General features: G+C 55.2%; 1 protein-coding gene across 1 annotated transcript; it reads right to left on the minus strand.

Annotated features, from left to right (window-relative positions):
* Positions 1 to 46: 46 nt before the first annotated feature.
* AARS1 (alanyl-tRNA synthetase 1) lies at positions 47 to 17,067 on the minus strand. Its single transcript, XM_030458094.1, is given in 28 exon segments — positions 47 to 345; positions 955 to 1,068; positions 3,007 to 3,093; positions 3,538 to 3,636; positions 3,638 to 3,658; positions 3,918 to 4,031; positions 4,731 to 4,839; positions 5,234 to 5,418; positions 6,550 to 6,603; positions 6,605 to 6,760; positions 7,951 to 7,986; positions 7,989 to 8,066; positions 8,571 to 8,660; positions 8,662 to 8,724; positions 8,726 to 8,751; positions 9,392 to 9,536; positions 10,424 to 10,548; positions 10,945 to 11,095; positions 11,193 to 11,301; positions 11,743 to 11,888; positions 12,981 to 13,125; positions 13,522 to 13,713; positions 14,511 to 14,656; positions 15,297 to 15,373; positions 15,376 to 15,399; positions 15,402 to 15,489; positions 16,050 to 16,245; positions 17,014 to 17,067. Coding segments are annotated over 27 exon segments (2,910 nt in total). The 5' UTR covers positions 16,194 to 16,245; positions 17,014 to 17,067; the 3' UTR covers positions 47 to 159.
* Between the last annotated feature and the right edge of the window lie 28 nt (positions 17,068 to 17,095).

Raw genomic sequence — 17,095 nt, forward strand, 5'->3', positions numbered from 1 at the left:
CCCGCACAGCCCCGGTCCCTCCCCCGAAGCAGAGCCCAAGGAGGCGTCGGGGCGCAGGGCAGCACGGCCTTTATTGATGGGAACGCGTAAGGTGGAGGCTCTGCAGAAAGCAGGGAAGGAGGAGAGGGAGGTGACAGTGACACCCCCACCCCTCCGCTATCAGTTCTTCAGCTCGCCCAGCCGCAGCCTGGCAAAGTCCGTGGCCAGTTTCAGGGCCTCCTGCAAGCACCCCACGTTCTTGCCCGTCGCCTGCGCCGAGATGTCCTTCCCGCCACCCTTGCCGTCCATCAAGCCAGACACCTCCTGCACCCACAGGCTGGCCTTCAGGCCCTTGTTTGCGGTCTCCTGGGCACCAAAAAAGAACAAAGAAATTAAAGTGAGGTGGTGGCGTGACCTCAACCCCACCAGCAGTGAGGGAGAAGGGTCCCTGAGTGGGGTACAGCAGGTGAAGATGTGGAGCTTAGGGACATGGCTTGGTGGCACTTTCTTGCTCTTCATTGACCCCAAAGGAAGCTGAACCAAAAGGGGGGTGGTGCCAGGGGAGGTTTAGAAACAATTTCTTCACAGGAAGGATTGTCAGGCTCTGGCCTAGAGGGATTTCCAAGCCATGTAGACATGGTGCTGAGGGTTTAGTGGTGGCCTTGCCCATGTTGGGTTAATGGTTGGACTTAATAATCTTTAGGGTCTTTTGCGATCAAAACAACTCCGTGATTTCTATGACCAAGCTCTTCCAGAGGCACCTCCTGGAGAAGAGTATGGCCCAAGGCACACACCAGCACTACTTCTTGACTCTTCCTCCTTCCCTGTTTGCAGACCACAACACCTCTCCCACCCAGCCTGAAGCAGATAACCTGAAGCACCAGAGTCATAGCTCTTGCCTCCCCCAGAAGAATTTATGATGTTAAGTTGCTGCCTGGAGGCTCAGGGCAAGGCAGGAGGAGTCTCAGCAGTTACCTGGGGCACTTGACACAGGCAAGTGATCCTGCCAGCTTCATTATCTACAGCAAAGAGCATGGTGGCAGTCTGGGGGGAGTGAGTCTTGAAGAGCTTCAGAGATTCATTCAGAGCCTGTAGAAGGACAAAGTCATTGCAGCACACCTGCCCCACACTCTCACCTGGCAGGGGAACCTCAGGGAGCTGGGTTTCTGTTACACTGAGCATTCCTGACACCACTGATGTGTGGCTTTCCCCCCAGAGCTGTACTGGGACTGAAACTGGGTGTTTCACACCTTTGTCAGTGACACAGAGAGTGGGATTGAATGCAGCCTCAGCAGGTTTGCTGATAACACCAAGCTGTGAGGTGTGGTCAGCATGATGGAGAGAAGGAAAGCCATCCAGAGGGACCTGGAGAGGTGACCCCGTGCCAACAAACTCAACAAGGCCAAGTGGAAGGTCCTGCACCTGGGTCAGGGCAATCCCAACCACAATTGCAGGCTGGGTGGAGAACTGACTAAGAACAGCCCTGAAGAAAAGGAGTTGGGGGTGTTTATTGATAAGAAGCTCAACATGAGCTGGCAAGGTGCCCTGGGAGCCCAGAAAGCCAACTCTGTGCTGGGCTGCATCCCCAGCAGTGTGACCAGCAGGGCAAGAGATTCTCCCCCTGTACTCTGGCCTTCTGAGCCCACCCTACAGTACTGGGTCCAGCTCTGGGGTTCCCAGCACAGGAAGGAAACAGAGCTGGGGGGTTTCTCACCTGGAGAAGGCTCCAGGGAGACCCTAGTGCACCTTCCAGTGCCTGAAGGGGCTGCAGGAAAGCTGGGGAGGGGCTTCTTACAAAAGGTGTGGAGTGACAGGACAATGGGAAATGGTTTTTAACTTGAACAGAGGAGATTAGGACAGTAGGAAGAAATTCTGTCCTGTGAGGGTGGTGAGACACTGGCCCAGAGAAGCTGTGGCTGCCCCATCCCTGGAAGTGTCCAAGTCCAGGTTGGATGGGGCTTGGAGCAACCTGGGCTGGTGGGAGGAAGCAGGAGGGAGCAGCTGCTCTGCAGTGAGTCAGGAGGACTCAAACGCAGCATGAAGAAGCTGCACAGCTTACCAGACACAGCAGGCAGCCTGGGGGAACCAGGAGACTGCCACACATCCCACTGTTCCCAGGGAGACCCTCACCCTTTGTTTGCATTGGCAGCAGAGAGCTCCAGGGGCAGAGCAGGGCTGCTTTACCTGGGTGGGGAACACACAGCTCCCTGGGCTGCTGGCACCCCCACCCCCCAGCTGGGTGGGTGAGAAGGGAGAACACTGCCCTGGCACCCACTGGGAGCAGAAGCACCCACACCATGGGCAGGGGGACAGCCCCAGAGAGCCAGCAGGCATCTGTGAGCAGGATGGGCTCCAAGATTCCTGGAGTTGAAACTGAAACAGGAATGAAACCCTGGGTGGTCCAACCCAGGGGACACCCACACCCCCACCCCAGGTTGCTGCACAGGGCACAGGAGAGAACTCTGAGTCACAACAGAAAATGCTCAGAAAGAAACCACTTGTGCCTGGAGGAGGGAAGGAGGAGTTTCAGCCCTGGCTGGAGAAGAATCCAAACCTTGCTGCAGCAGACCATGCCCAGGAGGTGGGGAGCAGCTCCCTGGGCCAGGCCTGTCCTCCCACACAGCCCAAGACAGGCTTCCCAGAGCAGACCTGCAGTGGCCACAAGCACCAGGACTTCTGTGGCTTGGCAGAGCTGCTGTTGACAGTTGTTACAGCTTAGTGTGGTGACTGCTGCTGGATGAGCCCTACCCAGCTCACAGTGTGATTTCTGTTGTGGTCCCTATCCACCACCAGGTCTGGCAGCTCAGCAGATGGTCAAGACTACCCCTCCATCCCTGGAAACTCATGGGGTAAGTCCAGGAGCGTGCCCCTGTGGTCCTCCCCCTCTTCACCACTTGCATCTCAGGGCTGGCAGGTAACAAGACAAACAGCTCAGTGACACAGCACCACCTCCCCAAGCAAACAGAGCCCTCCAAGCTGCTCCTCAGGCACAAGGAAGGTTGTGGAGGAGACCTCAGCTTCCCTTACCTTTGCTGAGGCTCCACTTTCCATTTCCATGATGACCAGTGGCTGGTTAGGGTGACTCTCTATGACTTGCTTGGTCTTCTCAAGCACCTGAGGACAATAGTGGTCAGATGCTAGAGCCTACACGTTGCATATGGACACAAGAACCACCTGGCTGGAACTTCCCTGCAGGTCCCAGAGGCCCCTGAGGAGCCCCAGCACACCCATGGTCCAGCTGGGAGCAGACCCAGACCCAGAAATAAAATGTGTTGGCAGGCAAGTGTGTGGTAGCAGCAGTGCTGGGTGGGATTCCTCCCCCAGGAAAAAAAAACACCACTGGGATCCATGAGCAAGAACCAAGCACCACCCATATCCTGCACCCAGAGCACCCCAACTTCCAGGACACACTGCCAGCTCTTTCCCCATGCCCTGGGAGGCAGCAGGGACTGGGTGGCCACACTGCCAGCCCCACAGCTCAGCTCTCTTCCACACTAGACCCAAGGGAATCCTCCCACAGTCCTCCCACCTTCTCCTTCATTCCCACCCAGGGCTCACTCGTTTCTGGATGTCAGCTTTGCTTGCTCGGTCCAGGTCATCCATAACTTTCTTCAGTGCTTTAACAGCCTCCCTCAGTTCATCTTTCTGCCACTGTGGGGATAACAGCAGTGGCCACTGTCTGCAAAACAGGAGTGGGTGGGGAGGGTCAGAGCTACACCAGTGAGCGTGGCTGGAGGCAGGAGATGCTGCACCACACTCAGGAACCTCAAATGTCTCAAGTGGCAGAGCTCACTGAGCTCTTGTCCTCTTTGAGAACCTGACACCCTCAGGCAGCACCAAGATCAGGAAGCTGAACCTGGGCCTCCTGACCACCACCCAGTGCCAGCCATCAAGGTTCTGTTTGCTTTGGGAAGGCAGAGCACTGCTACCATCCTCACCTCACTGAGATCTGTGATCTCCTTCTGCACATCCTTGTTGGGAGCTGTCTGCACTTGACCTTGGCCTCCAGGGCTGAGAAGCACTTTCCTGAGGCTGTCAACTTTCCTGAGGGCCTAGAGAAACACAACCTGGGTTAAGTCAGGAGGGGAGATTTAGGATTGAGCAGGCTGGGCTCTTGGCCACAACCATGAGAGGGGCTGAGAAACACTGCAGCCCCAGGATGAAGTTCAGGAACTCCTCGGGAAGAAGCAGAGCCAGAGCAGGCAGCACTTGATAAGAAACAGGGTGTAATGCTGCCACACAGGCCCCCAGACTCTCTTTTGCCAGAAGGAATGCTGAGTCCCTCCAAAAAGAAAACCCCACCACCTCACCAAGCCCTTTCTCCCACTCTAGGAAGCACCAGCCCAGGACTCATCTGTTTCCTGTGGCAGACAACTGGATTCTGACTGCACAGCTCCCCTTCCCAGCCTTGCCAGCTCCAAAGCCCCTGAGCAGCAGCCCCATTCTGCAGAACAACCCAAGTTAAACCTGCAGGGACCCACCCTGGGCCATCCTAAGACAACAGCTACAGCCAGGACTTCTCCCCCTTCCCTCCCAGCCCTCTCCTCCTGCTGCAGCACAGCAAGAGCCCTCCAGCACAGCCTCCTCCCCCCTGAATCCCTCTGACACTCAGGCTGATCCCCAGTGATCAATCCCTCTGATCCCCAGTGCTCAGTATCCCAAGGGGGGATATTGGGGAAATCTGAAGGCAAGGCACCTTAGCACAGGGTTAATATGTGGGATTTCAGAGAAAGGTCTCCTCCCTCTCTTACCTTCCGTGCTTCAGCCCCAGTGACTGCAACTATCCTCCTGATGCCTTTAGCAATTGCTTCTTCTGAAACAATCACAAAGGGCCCAGCGTGACTGGAGTTCTGCAAGTGCCTTCAGAAAGAACCCAGAAAGACCCACAACAAGAGAGAGTTAGGAGTCCACCTCTCACCTCAGTGGGAATCAGTGTGTAAACAAGAAAAGCACAGACACAGCAATTGTGGGGACAGGCAGAGAACCCCCCCTAAACCACTAAAAGCAAAACAACAGGGGGGCAAGAGCTGTGTTCCCAGTGCTGCTGGAGTGGGTAAGGAGAGCAGGGAGGCAATTTCCCTGCTGGCAAAGGCTGACTGGACACACAGCTTGGCTCAGGACAAGGCACATTGGCACCATCTCCACCTCCAGCTCTGCCCTGGCTGTGGCTCCGTGCACACCCACAGCCACTCAGGTTCCTCAGCAGATGCTTTCCAGCCCCCTCCCACTTGGCATGGACTCTCCAGATACTCACGTCCCTCCACAGAACTCCACAGAGGTCAGGGAGCCTCCTGGGCCTGAGGGATCAGCCAGGAGGTCCTCCACAGGGATGCCTATGGAGACCACACGGACAGGGTCGGGATAAGTCTCCTCAAAAACTGCCCGGAGTCCTTGGATAGCTTTGGCTGCTGCCAGAGGACAGTTCTTGGCATACACAGGCTGCAGAGGACAAGACAGAGACACAGGTCAGACACCAGCTGAGCCCACATTCCCTGAAGACTTCCTCTAAAAGACCCCAGCAGGGAAGTTTGGGATTTGCTGAGCTTCAGGGATCCCAAAGCCACAGACAGCTGCCCCGTTTTCACAGTTCCTGGGGCTGTCCTGACACAGGGCTGGAACCAAACAGAGCAATTCTTTCACCACTGAGGACACATCCCTGAGGAATCAGGGGGTGCACTGGAAACCCAGCCAGGCCAGCTAAAAACTACGCTGCCAAAACTTCTTGACATTTGTCACTAATGTGACAGCAGAGCAGTCACTAATGTGACTAATGTCACACTAATGTGACACAGAACCACTCCAACCCTGAGTGGGAAACCTTCTCTGCAGCTCCCTGCAAAGGAAGCTGGAGCAAGGGGAGGTTGGACTCATCTCCCTAGTAACAAGCAGCAGAACAAGAGGAAAGGGCCTCAAATTGCACCAGGGGAGGTTTAAGTTGGTTATTACAAGAAATTTCTGCACTGAAAGGGTAATAAAACACTGGAGCAGGCTGCCCAGGGAGGTGGGTGAATCACCATCCCTGAAGGTGTTTAAAAGACATTCAAATGTACTGTTTAGGAATATGGCTTAGCACAGGACTTGGGAGAGTTGGGTTAATGGTTGGACTCAATGATCTTAAAGGCTTTTCCAAGAACCATTCCGTGACTCTGTGACCCTAAGGAGGTCTTAACACAACAAATGCAGCCACGTGCGTGGAGTTTTCCCACTCAGAACACTCTGAGGCTCCAAAAATTCTCACAGCACTGCCTCAGCAGCTCAGCAAGGTCCCACTGGACCGAAGTCCCAGCATCCCACAGAATCAGAATCCCACAGAATCAGCCGGGTTGGAAAGGACCTTTGAGATCACCAAGTCCAACCCTTGATCCACTCCCCCGTGGTTCCAGCCCATGGCACTCAGTGCCACATCCAGGCTCTTTGGAAAGATCTCCAGACACGGAGAATCCACTACTTCCCTGGGCAGCCCATTCCAATGCCTGATCACCCTCTCTGTAAAAAGTTTCTCCCAAATTATCCAATATCCCAAAACCTTGAGTCCTGCTCCCTTTTTTTCCCCGAGTATTACCCACCCACCTTTGCCTCCTCGATCATCTGGTTGGCAATGCCTTCCACTTTCTTGATCTCCTGGGGCAGAGAGGGCTCCCTTGGCAGTGAAGTCGAAGCGGAGCCTGTCGGGTGCTACCAGGGACCCTCTCTGCTCAGCATCCCCCAGCACGGAGCGCAGGGCGAAGTTGAGGACGTGGGTGGCTTGTGTGGTTGCTCATGGGTGGGGGACCCGACGGGCCTGAGGGAGGGAGAGACTCACTCTTAGGTGGGGGACTGCACCATGGAGCCAAGATCAACTCCAGCACCACAACAGAGGGCAAGTTTTCTTCCAGGGAAAAGCAGAGCCAGCTCAGGAGAACTGAAACAGCTCCCCGTGCTTGCTTGCCTTGGAGCCCCTGCCAAGGGGCAGGAGATTCCTCACCAAATCTGGGCATGGCTTTTCCCTGGCAGTGCCATTATGGGATTTGTCTGGAGAGAGGCCCTGAGCATTGGTGAGGCTGCACCCCAAATGCTGGGGTCAGTTTTTGGGCCCCTCAAGGACATTGAGGGGCTGAAGTAGGTTCAGAAAAGAGTAATGGAGCTGGGGAAGGGCCTGGAGCAGAAATCGCAGCTGAGGGATGGAGAAAAGGAGGCTGAGGGAGACCTTCTCATTCTTTACAACCACCTGGAAGGAGGTTTGGAGCAAAGGGGAGTCAATCCCTTCTTCCATGCAATAAATAAAGAGGAAATGGCCTCAAGATGTGCCAGAGGAGTTTCAAATTGAACATTAGGAACAATTTCTTTCCAGAAAGGGTTGGGAGACCCCGGCACAGGCTGCCCAGGGCAGTGGTGGAGTTTCCCATCTCTGGAGGAGTTTCAGAGCTGTGTAGGTGTGGTGCCTGGGGACATGGGGCAGTGGTGGCCTTGGCAGTGCTGGGTTAACAGTTGGACCTGATGATCTCAGGGTCTTTTCTAATCAACAATGCATTTTGTGATTCTACACAGAGGCACTCAGCAGGGAGTGGGAGCTTTCCCTCTTGCTCAGGCATCACCTCTACAGGGAAGGGAAACACCTTTTGCAGAGGAGCCTCATCCCAGCACTCACTGAGCAGGCTGAAGCCCACGGAAGCCACGGCTGGAGCAGGGCAGGTAGCTCAGGCTCTCTGCTGTCACCACGAGGCAGTGGAGCACCAGGTCTCCTCCACCTTCCAGCCATGACCCAAACTGGCCAGCTAAACCCAGGGAGCATGGCTCTGAGCCAGGCAGGTGCCACTTGCCACAGGGGAGGGCAGGTGCCAAGCAGGAGGCTGGCAGGGTCACACTCCTTGCTGGCATCTTGGTCACCAAGGAGACCCCCAACCTCAAGCCACTCAAGTGACATGGATGGAAATGAGGCAAAATCCAGGGAAAAAGATGAGGCTGGTCTGTTACCCCCATGTCTGAACTCACCTCATCAATGGACAGGTGGACCTGATCTCCTACTTGTCAAGCTTCCAATACAGAGTTCCCATGTGAAGCACGTAACCACCTCGGACCTGCACGTTCTTCACTGTGAATTCTGTTCTCTGTGCAAGAGGAAAAAGCACCCAGTGAGCAGGGGCAGAGGCCAAGGGGAGGCAGAGGCAAGGCCAGAGGTCTGAGCTGCAGCTGGAAAGGTGTGGAGCCAGGCTGGTTGCATGCAACAGGAGAAAGCTGAGTGTTCCCCAGGCACAGCACAGGGGACCACAAAGCACAGAGGAGCATGAAAGGTCATGGGGCACAGCAGAGCTGGGGCCTGTTCCCCCACCTCAGCCCCCATCACCTCTGCAGCACTGCCCCTCTCACAGCAACCCCAGCCCACCACTGCAGGCTCTCACCACCCACCTTCTGGTGACAGCACAGAGCTCAGGTCCCAAGCAGCGAGGGAACAAAACCCATCCCATCTGTGCCACAGTGAGTGCCTGGAGGGGAACCATGTCAGATGCAACACTGACATCTGCCACGGGCAGGACACTGTGCTCAGCCCTTTCTCCATCTCTGCACAGCCCAGCTCAGCCCCCAGCCTCCTGGAGGCCCTCAGGCTGACTCACATCCTCCCTGCTGTCATCGTCCTTGACCATGTAGCCCTGGTCATAGATCTGCCCCCCCTGCTCAGCGTAGAAACAGGTCCGGTCCAGCACGTATCCCACATTCCTGGCCAGTGGATGCCTCCTCACAAACTTCCTTCTCCCTGCGGATGGCTTTTCACTGTGGCCACGAGGCTCCCAAAATCTGCAGTGTCAGCAAAAGAGGAGAAACCTTGTAGGCACCACATGGGAGCAGAACTTCACAGCAAGACCTCCCAGCTGTTACAGAGCTCATGGAGCTACATTCCCAGGGGGAAGGAGAAGGAACCAGGGCAACCATTAGTTGGATAGGAGGGAATTTCATTCTGTGCTCTCCAAGGATGGTGCTGCCTTCCAACACCTATGCAGAAGAAGTCAGCATGTGTGCTGCTACAAAGCCTGGGGCCTCCTGACTCTCTACCAAGGCAAAGAATTAGCAGCAAGAGCCAGAGGACAGACCAAAGCAGGAAGTGCAGACCTCCTGTGGACACTGGCCAAAAGGGCAGCTGGGAAATGGAAACCCAGGAGTGCAGAGACATAAAGGTGCAGGGAACAGGAACCCCCTTCCTCAAGACTCCCTGATCAGGTTGGCAACCAGGGACCTGAAGAGCAGGGCAGCCTCCAGCAGCCCCTCCTCTGCTTTTCTGCTCCCTTTGGCATAAGCAGGCACAACCTTGCCACTCCCACCCTCCACATCCCAGGAAAGGGGAGCCAGCAGGGTCCTTGCTTGAGGTACAAGCCAGGACAGGGTTGGCACAAGAAGATAAATCCCAAAATGTTGGAGTTTTGGGTTTTTTTTTTCATACCATAGGCTCCACTCTGGTCTGCAGCATAGCTGTATTTTGGTGAATCATCAAGTCACCTCCAGCCCTTGGGCCCTTAGCCTTCAATGGCATAGATGTCCCAGCATGAGGAGGTCCTCCCCACCAGCACCCTTCCTTGGGATTTGAGCTGCCAATGACAGGTACCAAGTTAGAGAAACCCCCACCTCAGCACTGGCCCATGCACACCAGCCTGGTCACACCCCTCCCCATATCCCTGAGACCTCCTGGGTTCAGAGGGAAGCCCTGGGAAGCCCTGCACAGCAGCTGGAGTGCTCCCATCTTCTCTGCCTCCAGAGCAGGCTGTCCCAGTGACACCAGCATGCAGCCCAGCATGGGCTGGAGCCCCAGCAAGGGCACAGCAAGAACCCAGCCCCTGCTTGATGCCACTCTGCTGTTGGAGAGAACTGCTGGGAGAGGCAGCCAAGCTGGCAGCTGCCTGGACACTGCTCCTCCAGCAGGGAAGTTCTGAACCCAGTCCCTGTCAGAAGAGGAACAGTGATCCCAGTACTCCACCAACTCTGAAGGCTGAGCTGGAGGCCCCAAGCCTTGCAGTGTCAGTGACCAAACCCTGGCCCCAGCTGCCAGAAAAGAATGTGTCCCACAACAACTGGGTGACACAGAATCCAGAGAGGTTTGGGTGGGAAGGCACCTTAAGCTCTGCTAGGGAAGGAGCCCTACCATGGTTTAGGGGCACCTCCTGCTAGACCAGGTTGCTCCAAGCCCCATACCAGGGGTTGTGTGGAACACTTCCAGGGGTGTGGCAGTCACAGCTCTCTGGGCAAGGGTCTCATCACCCTTACAGGAATAATTTCTTCCTAATACCCAAGCTACATCTTCTGTCTTGCAGCTTAAAACCATTCCCCCAGACATGCCCAGTCTTTCTCACAGGGCACTGGGGCTCTCAGGCTGTGAGCAGACCTGGTAGAAAGGAGCAGAGCCTCCTGACAGCACTCTGCAAAGAAGGGAATGCTCCCTGCCCACTTCCAGACCAGCTCTCCTGGAGCCCTTATCTACCTGTGCATTCCTCCGCTCTTCTTCAAAGCCCTCCATGTCCACAACAAGGCCCTTCTCCTCTGCTATCAGCCCAGTGAGATCAGCAGGAAAACCATAGGTGTCATACAGCAGCCAGGCAGTGTCACCTGCAGGGAAAAAGCAGGGCAGTCAGCACACTGTCCTGCCTGCAGGACACTGCTCCCTGTCCCCTCTCTCCGACTGACTCCATCCCACCCAAGGATAGGAAACAGATCTGGTGAACAGGACCACTGAAAAGCTCCTCTGGCAGCACAAGATTCACACCACCACGTTGTGTCTGGGCATCTTAGAAACATCATCAAGTTAACTCTAGGCAGAGCAGAGATGGATGGATGGCCCAGCTCTGAGCAAAGGTCTTTTGCTGTTAAGTTTTGTTTAAGTTTGACTTAAACTCTGGCTGCCCACACACCTTCCACCATCTCAGTTCCCACCCCAACTGAGCCTGACTTGGTCCCAGATAATAAATGCCTTTAAGTGCACCCAGGCAGAAGTCACAGCCTTACCAGGGATGATTTTACTGTCTCCCAGGCTCTGAATCTTCCTGTCCAGGATGCGACGTCCTCTGCTGAGTGTTTTCAGGAACTGATCCTCTTCCTCATTGATAATGTCCTTCACCATGTCTGGGTCCTTCTTCAGCTCAGGAAAGGCATCTCCCTGCAGACCCAGGAGGATGAGTCCTTCAGCAGGGAGATCCACACACCTCAGGAAAGGAAGGCTTCAGCAGAGACAGTGAAGAGGGGCAAGAACTTACCAGTGACTGCACCACCACATCAACCAGGGTAGCAAAGAAACCCTTGGGGGCATTGAGCTTCTCGTGGGAGTAGCGCACAGCCCGGCGGAGAATCCTCCTCAGCACGTACCTAGGGCAGAGCAGAGCCCCTCCTGCAAACACCACACCTCTGTCCTGTGCCCAGGGGGGTCCCAGCAGCATCCACCTCCCTGTACCCACCCCAGGAGCACAGGGTTCTCTTCTGACATTTTCTCTCAAGTACTCGCTCAGGCCAGCAGCAAGCCAGAGGTGAAGTGCCAGGCTCCAGACAGAACCACAGCATCACAGACTGGGTTGGGTTGGAAGGGACCTTAAAGCTCATCCAGTCCAACCCCCTGCATGGGCAGGACACCTCCCCACCAGCCCAGGTTGCTCCAAGCCCCATCCAACCTGGGCTGAGACACTGCCAGGGATGGGGCAGCCACCTCGGGCAACCTGTGATGCACCCAAAGACATCCCAGAGACACGGGAGATCCCAGAGCCCTAAGGAAGCAGCCTGGGAAGAGCAGCACTGCAGCAGCTCCCTTCTTACCCCCTGCCAGTGTTGTCAGGCCTGCCCCCATCAGACAGGGCCAGGGTGATGGTCCGTGCGTGGTCAGCCAGCACCCGGTAAGCCATGTCAATACCATCAGCATCCTCAGCACCTACCTGCCCCAGGTAGGGCCTGGCACCTGTGCCCTGTGGGGAGGAGAGGGCAGAGAGGAGAGGGCAGAGGAGAGAGAAGAGAGAGGAAAAAGAGTTGAAAAGGAGAGAGAGAGAGGAGAGGAGAGCAGAGGGGAGGGGAGGGAGGGAGGGGAAAGGGAGAGAGGAGGGAGAGAAAGAGAAGAGAGAAAGAGAGGAGAAGAGAAGAGAAGGGAGGAAAAGGGAGGAAAAGGGAGGAAAAGGGAGGAAAAGGGAGGAAAAGGAGGAGGGGGGGAGGAAGGGAGAAGGGAGGAGAAGGGAGGAGAAGGGAGGAGAAGGGACAGAGGAGAGAGAGAGGAGAGAGAGAGAGGAGAGAGGAGAAAAGAGAAAGGAGAAGGGAGAAGGGTGAAGGGAGAAGGGAGGAGAAGGGAGGAGAGAGGATTGAGGAGAGAAAAAGCATTGGTCAAAGGGGACAGTTACAGTGCTGACCAGCACCATGGCAGACAAGGTCTGTGGCTTTAACACCAAAATAAGAGGCAGCTCCAATCCTGGAGCTCTGCACCTCATCCCTCAGAGGCAGCAGGAGCCTGGGCTCCCTTCCCTGCATTTTGTTTGCAGCACAATCTGCAGCCAGGAAGCTCTGCCCCTTGCATGAAGCAAAAAAAGGCTTGGAGCTCCCAGCACTGGTAACGTGGCTCCCATCCAGGAAGATGCAGCACTAGCACACTGGTTCTGCCATGGTTTGTGCCACAGGCCTCCTCTCCCAAGGGATTTTCTACAGCTCAGCATGTTCCAGGTGGGGAGACTGAAGGACAAGCTCCAGTTCTGGGTCAGCATCACCACAAGCTCTTTATCACATGGAAAAAAGCTGGTGCTTGGCACAGGGGGACCAAGAAGTGCACCACCAGGACAGCTCATAGGAAATATCTGGGAAAGCTGCACCACTCCTTACCCCATGATTTCCCCTAGATACATGCCCCAAGGCCAGCCTGTACTGTCACCCTCAGCAAAGCACAAAGCTGGAGGCTCACAGCAGCTGGGAAAGCAGAGTCCTGGACATAACCACCCTGTCTGACCAGCCTGGATAATCTCCCCAGGGATTCAGGGAATGGATGCAGCTGGGTCAGGCTCAGCCTTCCCAATTCATACCTTTTGGATGGCTTCAAAGTAAGGAAGGAAAAGGTCAGTGTCATAGTTGGACATCTTGTTCTGCAGCACAGAGACCAACCTCTCCAGGCCCATCCCAGTGTCAATACTTTTCTTGGGAAGAGGCTTCAGTGTCCCATCAGCTTCCCTGCCCAGCCACACCAAGAGAGAGATGAGCAGTTATGGGAGGAGGCTCTGCAGGGGCAACCCCATCTCCCATGAAATCCCCATGAAATTTTGTTCCACCAGATTTATGACACAAGGACAAGAAGACAGGGTCACAGACCCAGGGCAGGATGGCACTTATTCCCTATGGAATTCCTGGTGGATGAACTGAGACAATCCTTCAAACCTGTCCCAAAGCCAGGGGGACTGACCCCTTCTGCAGGGTGGGTCAGGGGATAGAGCCCACAAAGTGCCCAGCTCCTGGGTCAGGGGACAGAGCCCACAAAGTGCACAGCTCCTGGACAAGAGGGAAAAGAGTGCCCAGAGTCTGAGCAATCCCCTGCACTCCAGCTGGGGGGGGAGAGCAGGTCTGGCTCACCTGTTGAACTGGATGAACACCAGGTTCCAGATCTCCAGGACGTTGGGGTCATCCTGATTGACCAGGTGGGAAGCATCTCTGTCCCCAATCCTGTCATAGTGGATCTCACTGCAAGGGCCACAGGGGCCTGTGTCTCCCATTTCCCAGAAGTTATCCTTCATATTGCCAGGCAGGATCCTGCCCTCAGCCAGCCTGGAAGAGGAAAACTATTGAACAACAGGGGCTGACAGTGAGGTAAGAATTCCCCCAGCCAAGGACAGACACATCTCAGCTCACTGATTCCCTGGATAGCAGAGAAACTGTCAGGGTAATGAGCCAGAGCAAGGTAAGATCCCTGCTTGAGGAGGATCAGGGGAGCATCAGCATCTGACACTGTCCCCAGATGGAGGAGATGCTGAGTGTGGTTCTCACTTCCTCATCTCAGGAGGAGTGAGGTGGATGCAGTGAAGGTTTACAGCAGGGAAACCAAAACTAAGGGTATAGAAAGAGGAGGACTCTTCAGTTTAGAGAGGATGAGGCTGGGTGGGATACTACAACTGAGATTTGGAAAAACCCAACAGTTTCCAAACAGAATCAGACAAACTCTGAAGGAGCAGGGTCCCCAGGGGAGGCTAAAGGGAAGAGATGGATCAGCCTCTAGGGAGGGATCATCACAGGAGTGACTGTGGATGCTGGGAGAGGAGGATGACAACAGGAGTGTGCCTGCTTCCCCTGGAAGGCACCTTCACAGCTCCTCTCAGAGGCAGCACTGGGCTGGACACACCAGAAGGGCACATTCTGTGTTCTGAAGCTTGCAACAGAGACCTCAGCACAAAGATCTCTCTAATCCCAGTGCTTTGCTGTGCAGCTCCAGCACCCTGCAAACATGGTTTGTTACACTTTATGAAAAGCTCCTGTTCCCTGTGCTCTGCCACCTCACATGTGCCACCCTCTGAATAAAGGGAAATGACTCACCCCAAACACCCTCCTTCCTCAGCTAAATGCCTTACCCCAAATTCAGCCAGATCTGCTTGCACTCCAGGTCTGGCTGCAGTCCTGCTGCTTCATTTCCTCCAAAGTAAGTGACATAGAGCCTTTCAATGGGGATGCTGAACTCCTTGGTGAGAAGGTCCAGGGCCATTTTACAAGCAAGTTCCTGCAGAAGGAAAGATGAGCAAGTGGATGCAAAGAGAGTTTCTCTTCAGCAGTCACTGTACTGGCCACTGTAGGTATCAGCAGCTAAAGAGCCAAAAACTTTCAGACTTCTGGTAGGAGAAAGAAGTGAATTAATCCAGGCAGTGAACAGGGCACAGGAAACATCTCACATGGCTCTCCAGATTTCACTGCTAGTATGTTCACTGCCCTAAAAAAAGCCATTGAATTCTGATGTATTCTTTACATCATCTTGGCAAACGTGAACCCTACACAGGCAAGATTTTGGATTGTTGGATTGTTTGATTGTTTGGGATTTGGATGTTGGTACTGTACAATCACTTCTGAGGTCCATCGTGGCCACACAACACATGCAAGTCCCCACAGCTCAGGGACAGCCACTTTTTAGTGAGACTCCAAACAAGATAACCAGCTTTGTATAACCTTAAGTAATTAATCTTAAGGTTAAGTCATTAAAAGTCTTTTTGCAGGGGTGAGGCAGCTTCCAAACTCACTTATTCCAAGGGAGCCACGCACACCTCTGTGTCAAGATACTCCCCTTCCTCTCAGCAAATGCTCTGCTGAGTTCCTGGAGACAGCTAACTTGGGGCAAGAGATCCAGAGCTGGACCTGGCCTAATTTACCTTGAAATAATCCCCAAAGGACCAGGACCCCAGCACCAGCATCTCAAAGAAGGTGTGGTGGTAGACATCCTTCCCACGTCATCCAGGTCGTTGTGCTTGCCCCTGCTCGGATGCACTTCTGGGTGTTGGTGGCTCTGCTCAGTTTAGCAAAGGGGTGTGAGGGGTCTATAGTGTTCAGGAAGATGGGTTTGAACTGAGAAGGAAGAAAACAGGAGAATCAAGAGAGGCACAAAGGGCCTGTTTGCAAAGGTTGTAAGCCATAGCAAGGCAGTAATCATCATCTACATCACGATGCCACCAACCTGGGGGCCCAACCCTGCATGCACTGCCTGAAACTCAGAGACAGGCATTCCTGGAACCCCCCCAAACTCCAGGACTTCCAAAGGGATTGTAGGTAGACTAATTCCCAACTGACCAGAGTGCAAAAACTCAGTGAAAATTGTGTCTTGATCTCCAGCAGCCAAGCCCAAAACACTCTAAAGATGCCATTAGGCACCTGTGTGATCCAAAGGGTCAGTGAAGAGGGACTGGCAGAGCTCCCATCACTGCATGGCCAGCCCAGAATCTCTCCCAGTGCCCTTGCCAATTTTGTGAGGGCACAGAGGACCCTAGCAGCCACCCCCCCACCTCTTTGCCACCAGAAGATGGAGGAAACACCAATCACTTCCCACACTAACAGCTCTGCCAGCACCCTCACAAGTTTCAACTGCTGCAGGAGAGGTTTCTAAGGATCTCAGTCAGAAAGAAACCTACCTGGTTCATACCAGCATTGGCAAAGAGCAGCGTGGGGTCATCCAGAGGTATGGTAGAGGAGGAGTGGACATAGGTGTGCTTGTTCTCCTTGAAGAAGTCAATGAACCGCTGCCGGATCTCGCTGGCTGTCAGGGGGGATTCCATCCTGAGGCTTCACTCACACCACAGGGAGTGGAAGGCACAGCCCTGGTGCAGGCTGAGGGGACAAACAGGGCTCAGAGCTGGGGTGGGCTCCAGCAGGAACACCAGAACCACCCCTCCATCCACCCATCCCTCCCTCTCCCTCCCTCCCTCCCTCCCTCCCTCCATCTCCTGAAAGGTTCCCCCCACCACCACTGGAAACCTGCAGATTTCCCAGTATAACCCCTGGTTCATCCCAAATGGTGCCGAGCTCAACCCAAAGTTGCTCCCCCATTTCTACTCCCCAGCTGCCTTTTCTGGCAAAAAAAGGTATTTTTAAAATGCCAATTTCCCCGGACACTGAACTCTGCAGCGGCCTAAAATCACCCAGGGTGCTTCAACTCCAGACCAGAGAATGACTGAGGTTGGAAATGACCTCTGAATAAACCACCGTGTCCCCCCTCCCTGCTCAAAGCACGGTCAGCTACCGGGATCCCCGGGATCCCCGGGACCTTTTCCTGCCAGGACCCCATCCCACGGGCACAGCTTGCGGGTGGCAGAGGGCAGGAGTGCAGGATCCTGCGCAGAGGCCTCAGCCCTGACACCACCCGCTCTCAAACGCCCAAGGAGAGGCGGGGGACAGCGGGGACAGCGGGGACAGCGGGGACAGCGGGGACAGCGTGACAGCCACCCCCGCGGCCCGGGCTGAGGAGACCGGGGCACCGCCTCTCTCCCGGATGATCCCCGATCCGTCTCCCCTTGTCCCGGGCGGGCCGTGGAAGCCTCCCCCTTCCCGCCGAGAGCCGGCGGGTCCTCTCACCCCCAACCCCGTCCCCTCCGTTACCTCCCGGCCGCCCTCGCTCCGCGCCACCGGCGCCGCCACCGCGCCCGCTCCGCCCCGCCCCTCCCTGCCGCACCGCGCTACG

This window comes from Calypte anna, chromosome 11 (genome assembly GCF_003957555.1).
Source record: "Calypte anna isolate BGI_N300 chromosome 11, bCalAnn1_v1.p, whole genome shotgun sequence".
NCBI classification, from domain to species: Eukaryota; Metazoa; Chordata; class Aves; order Apodiformes; family Trochilidae; genus Calypte; species Calypte anna.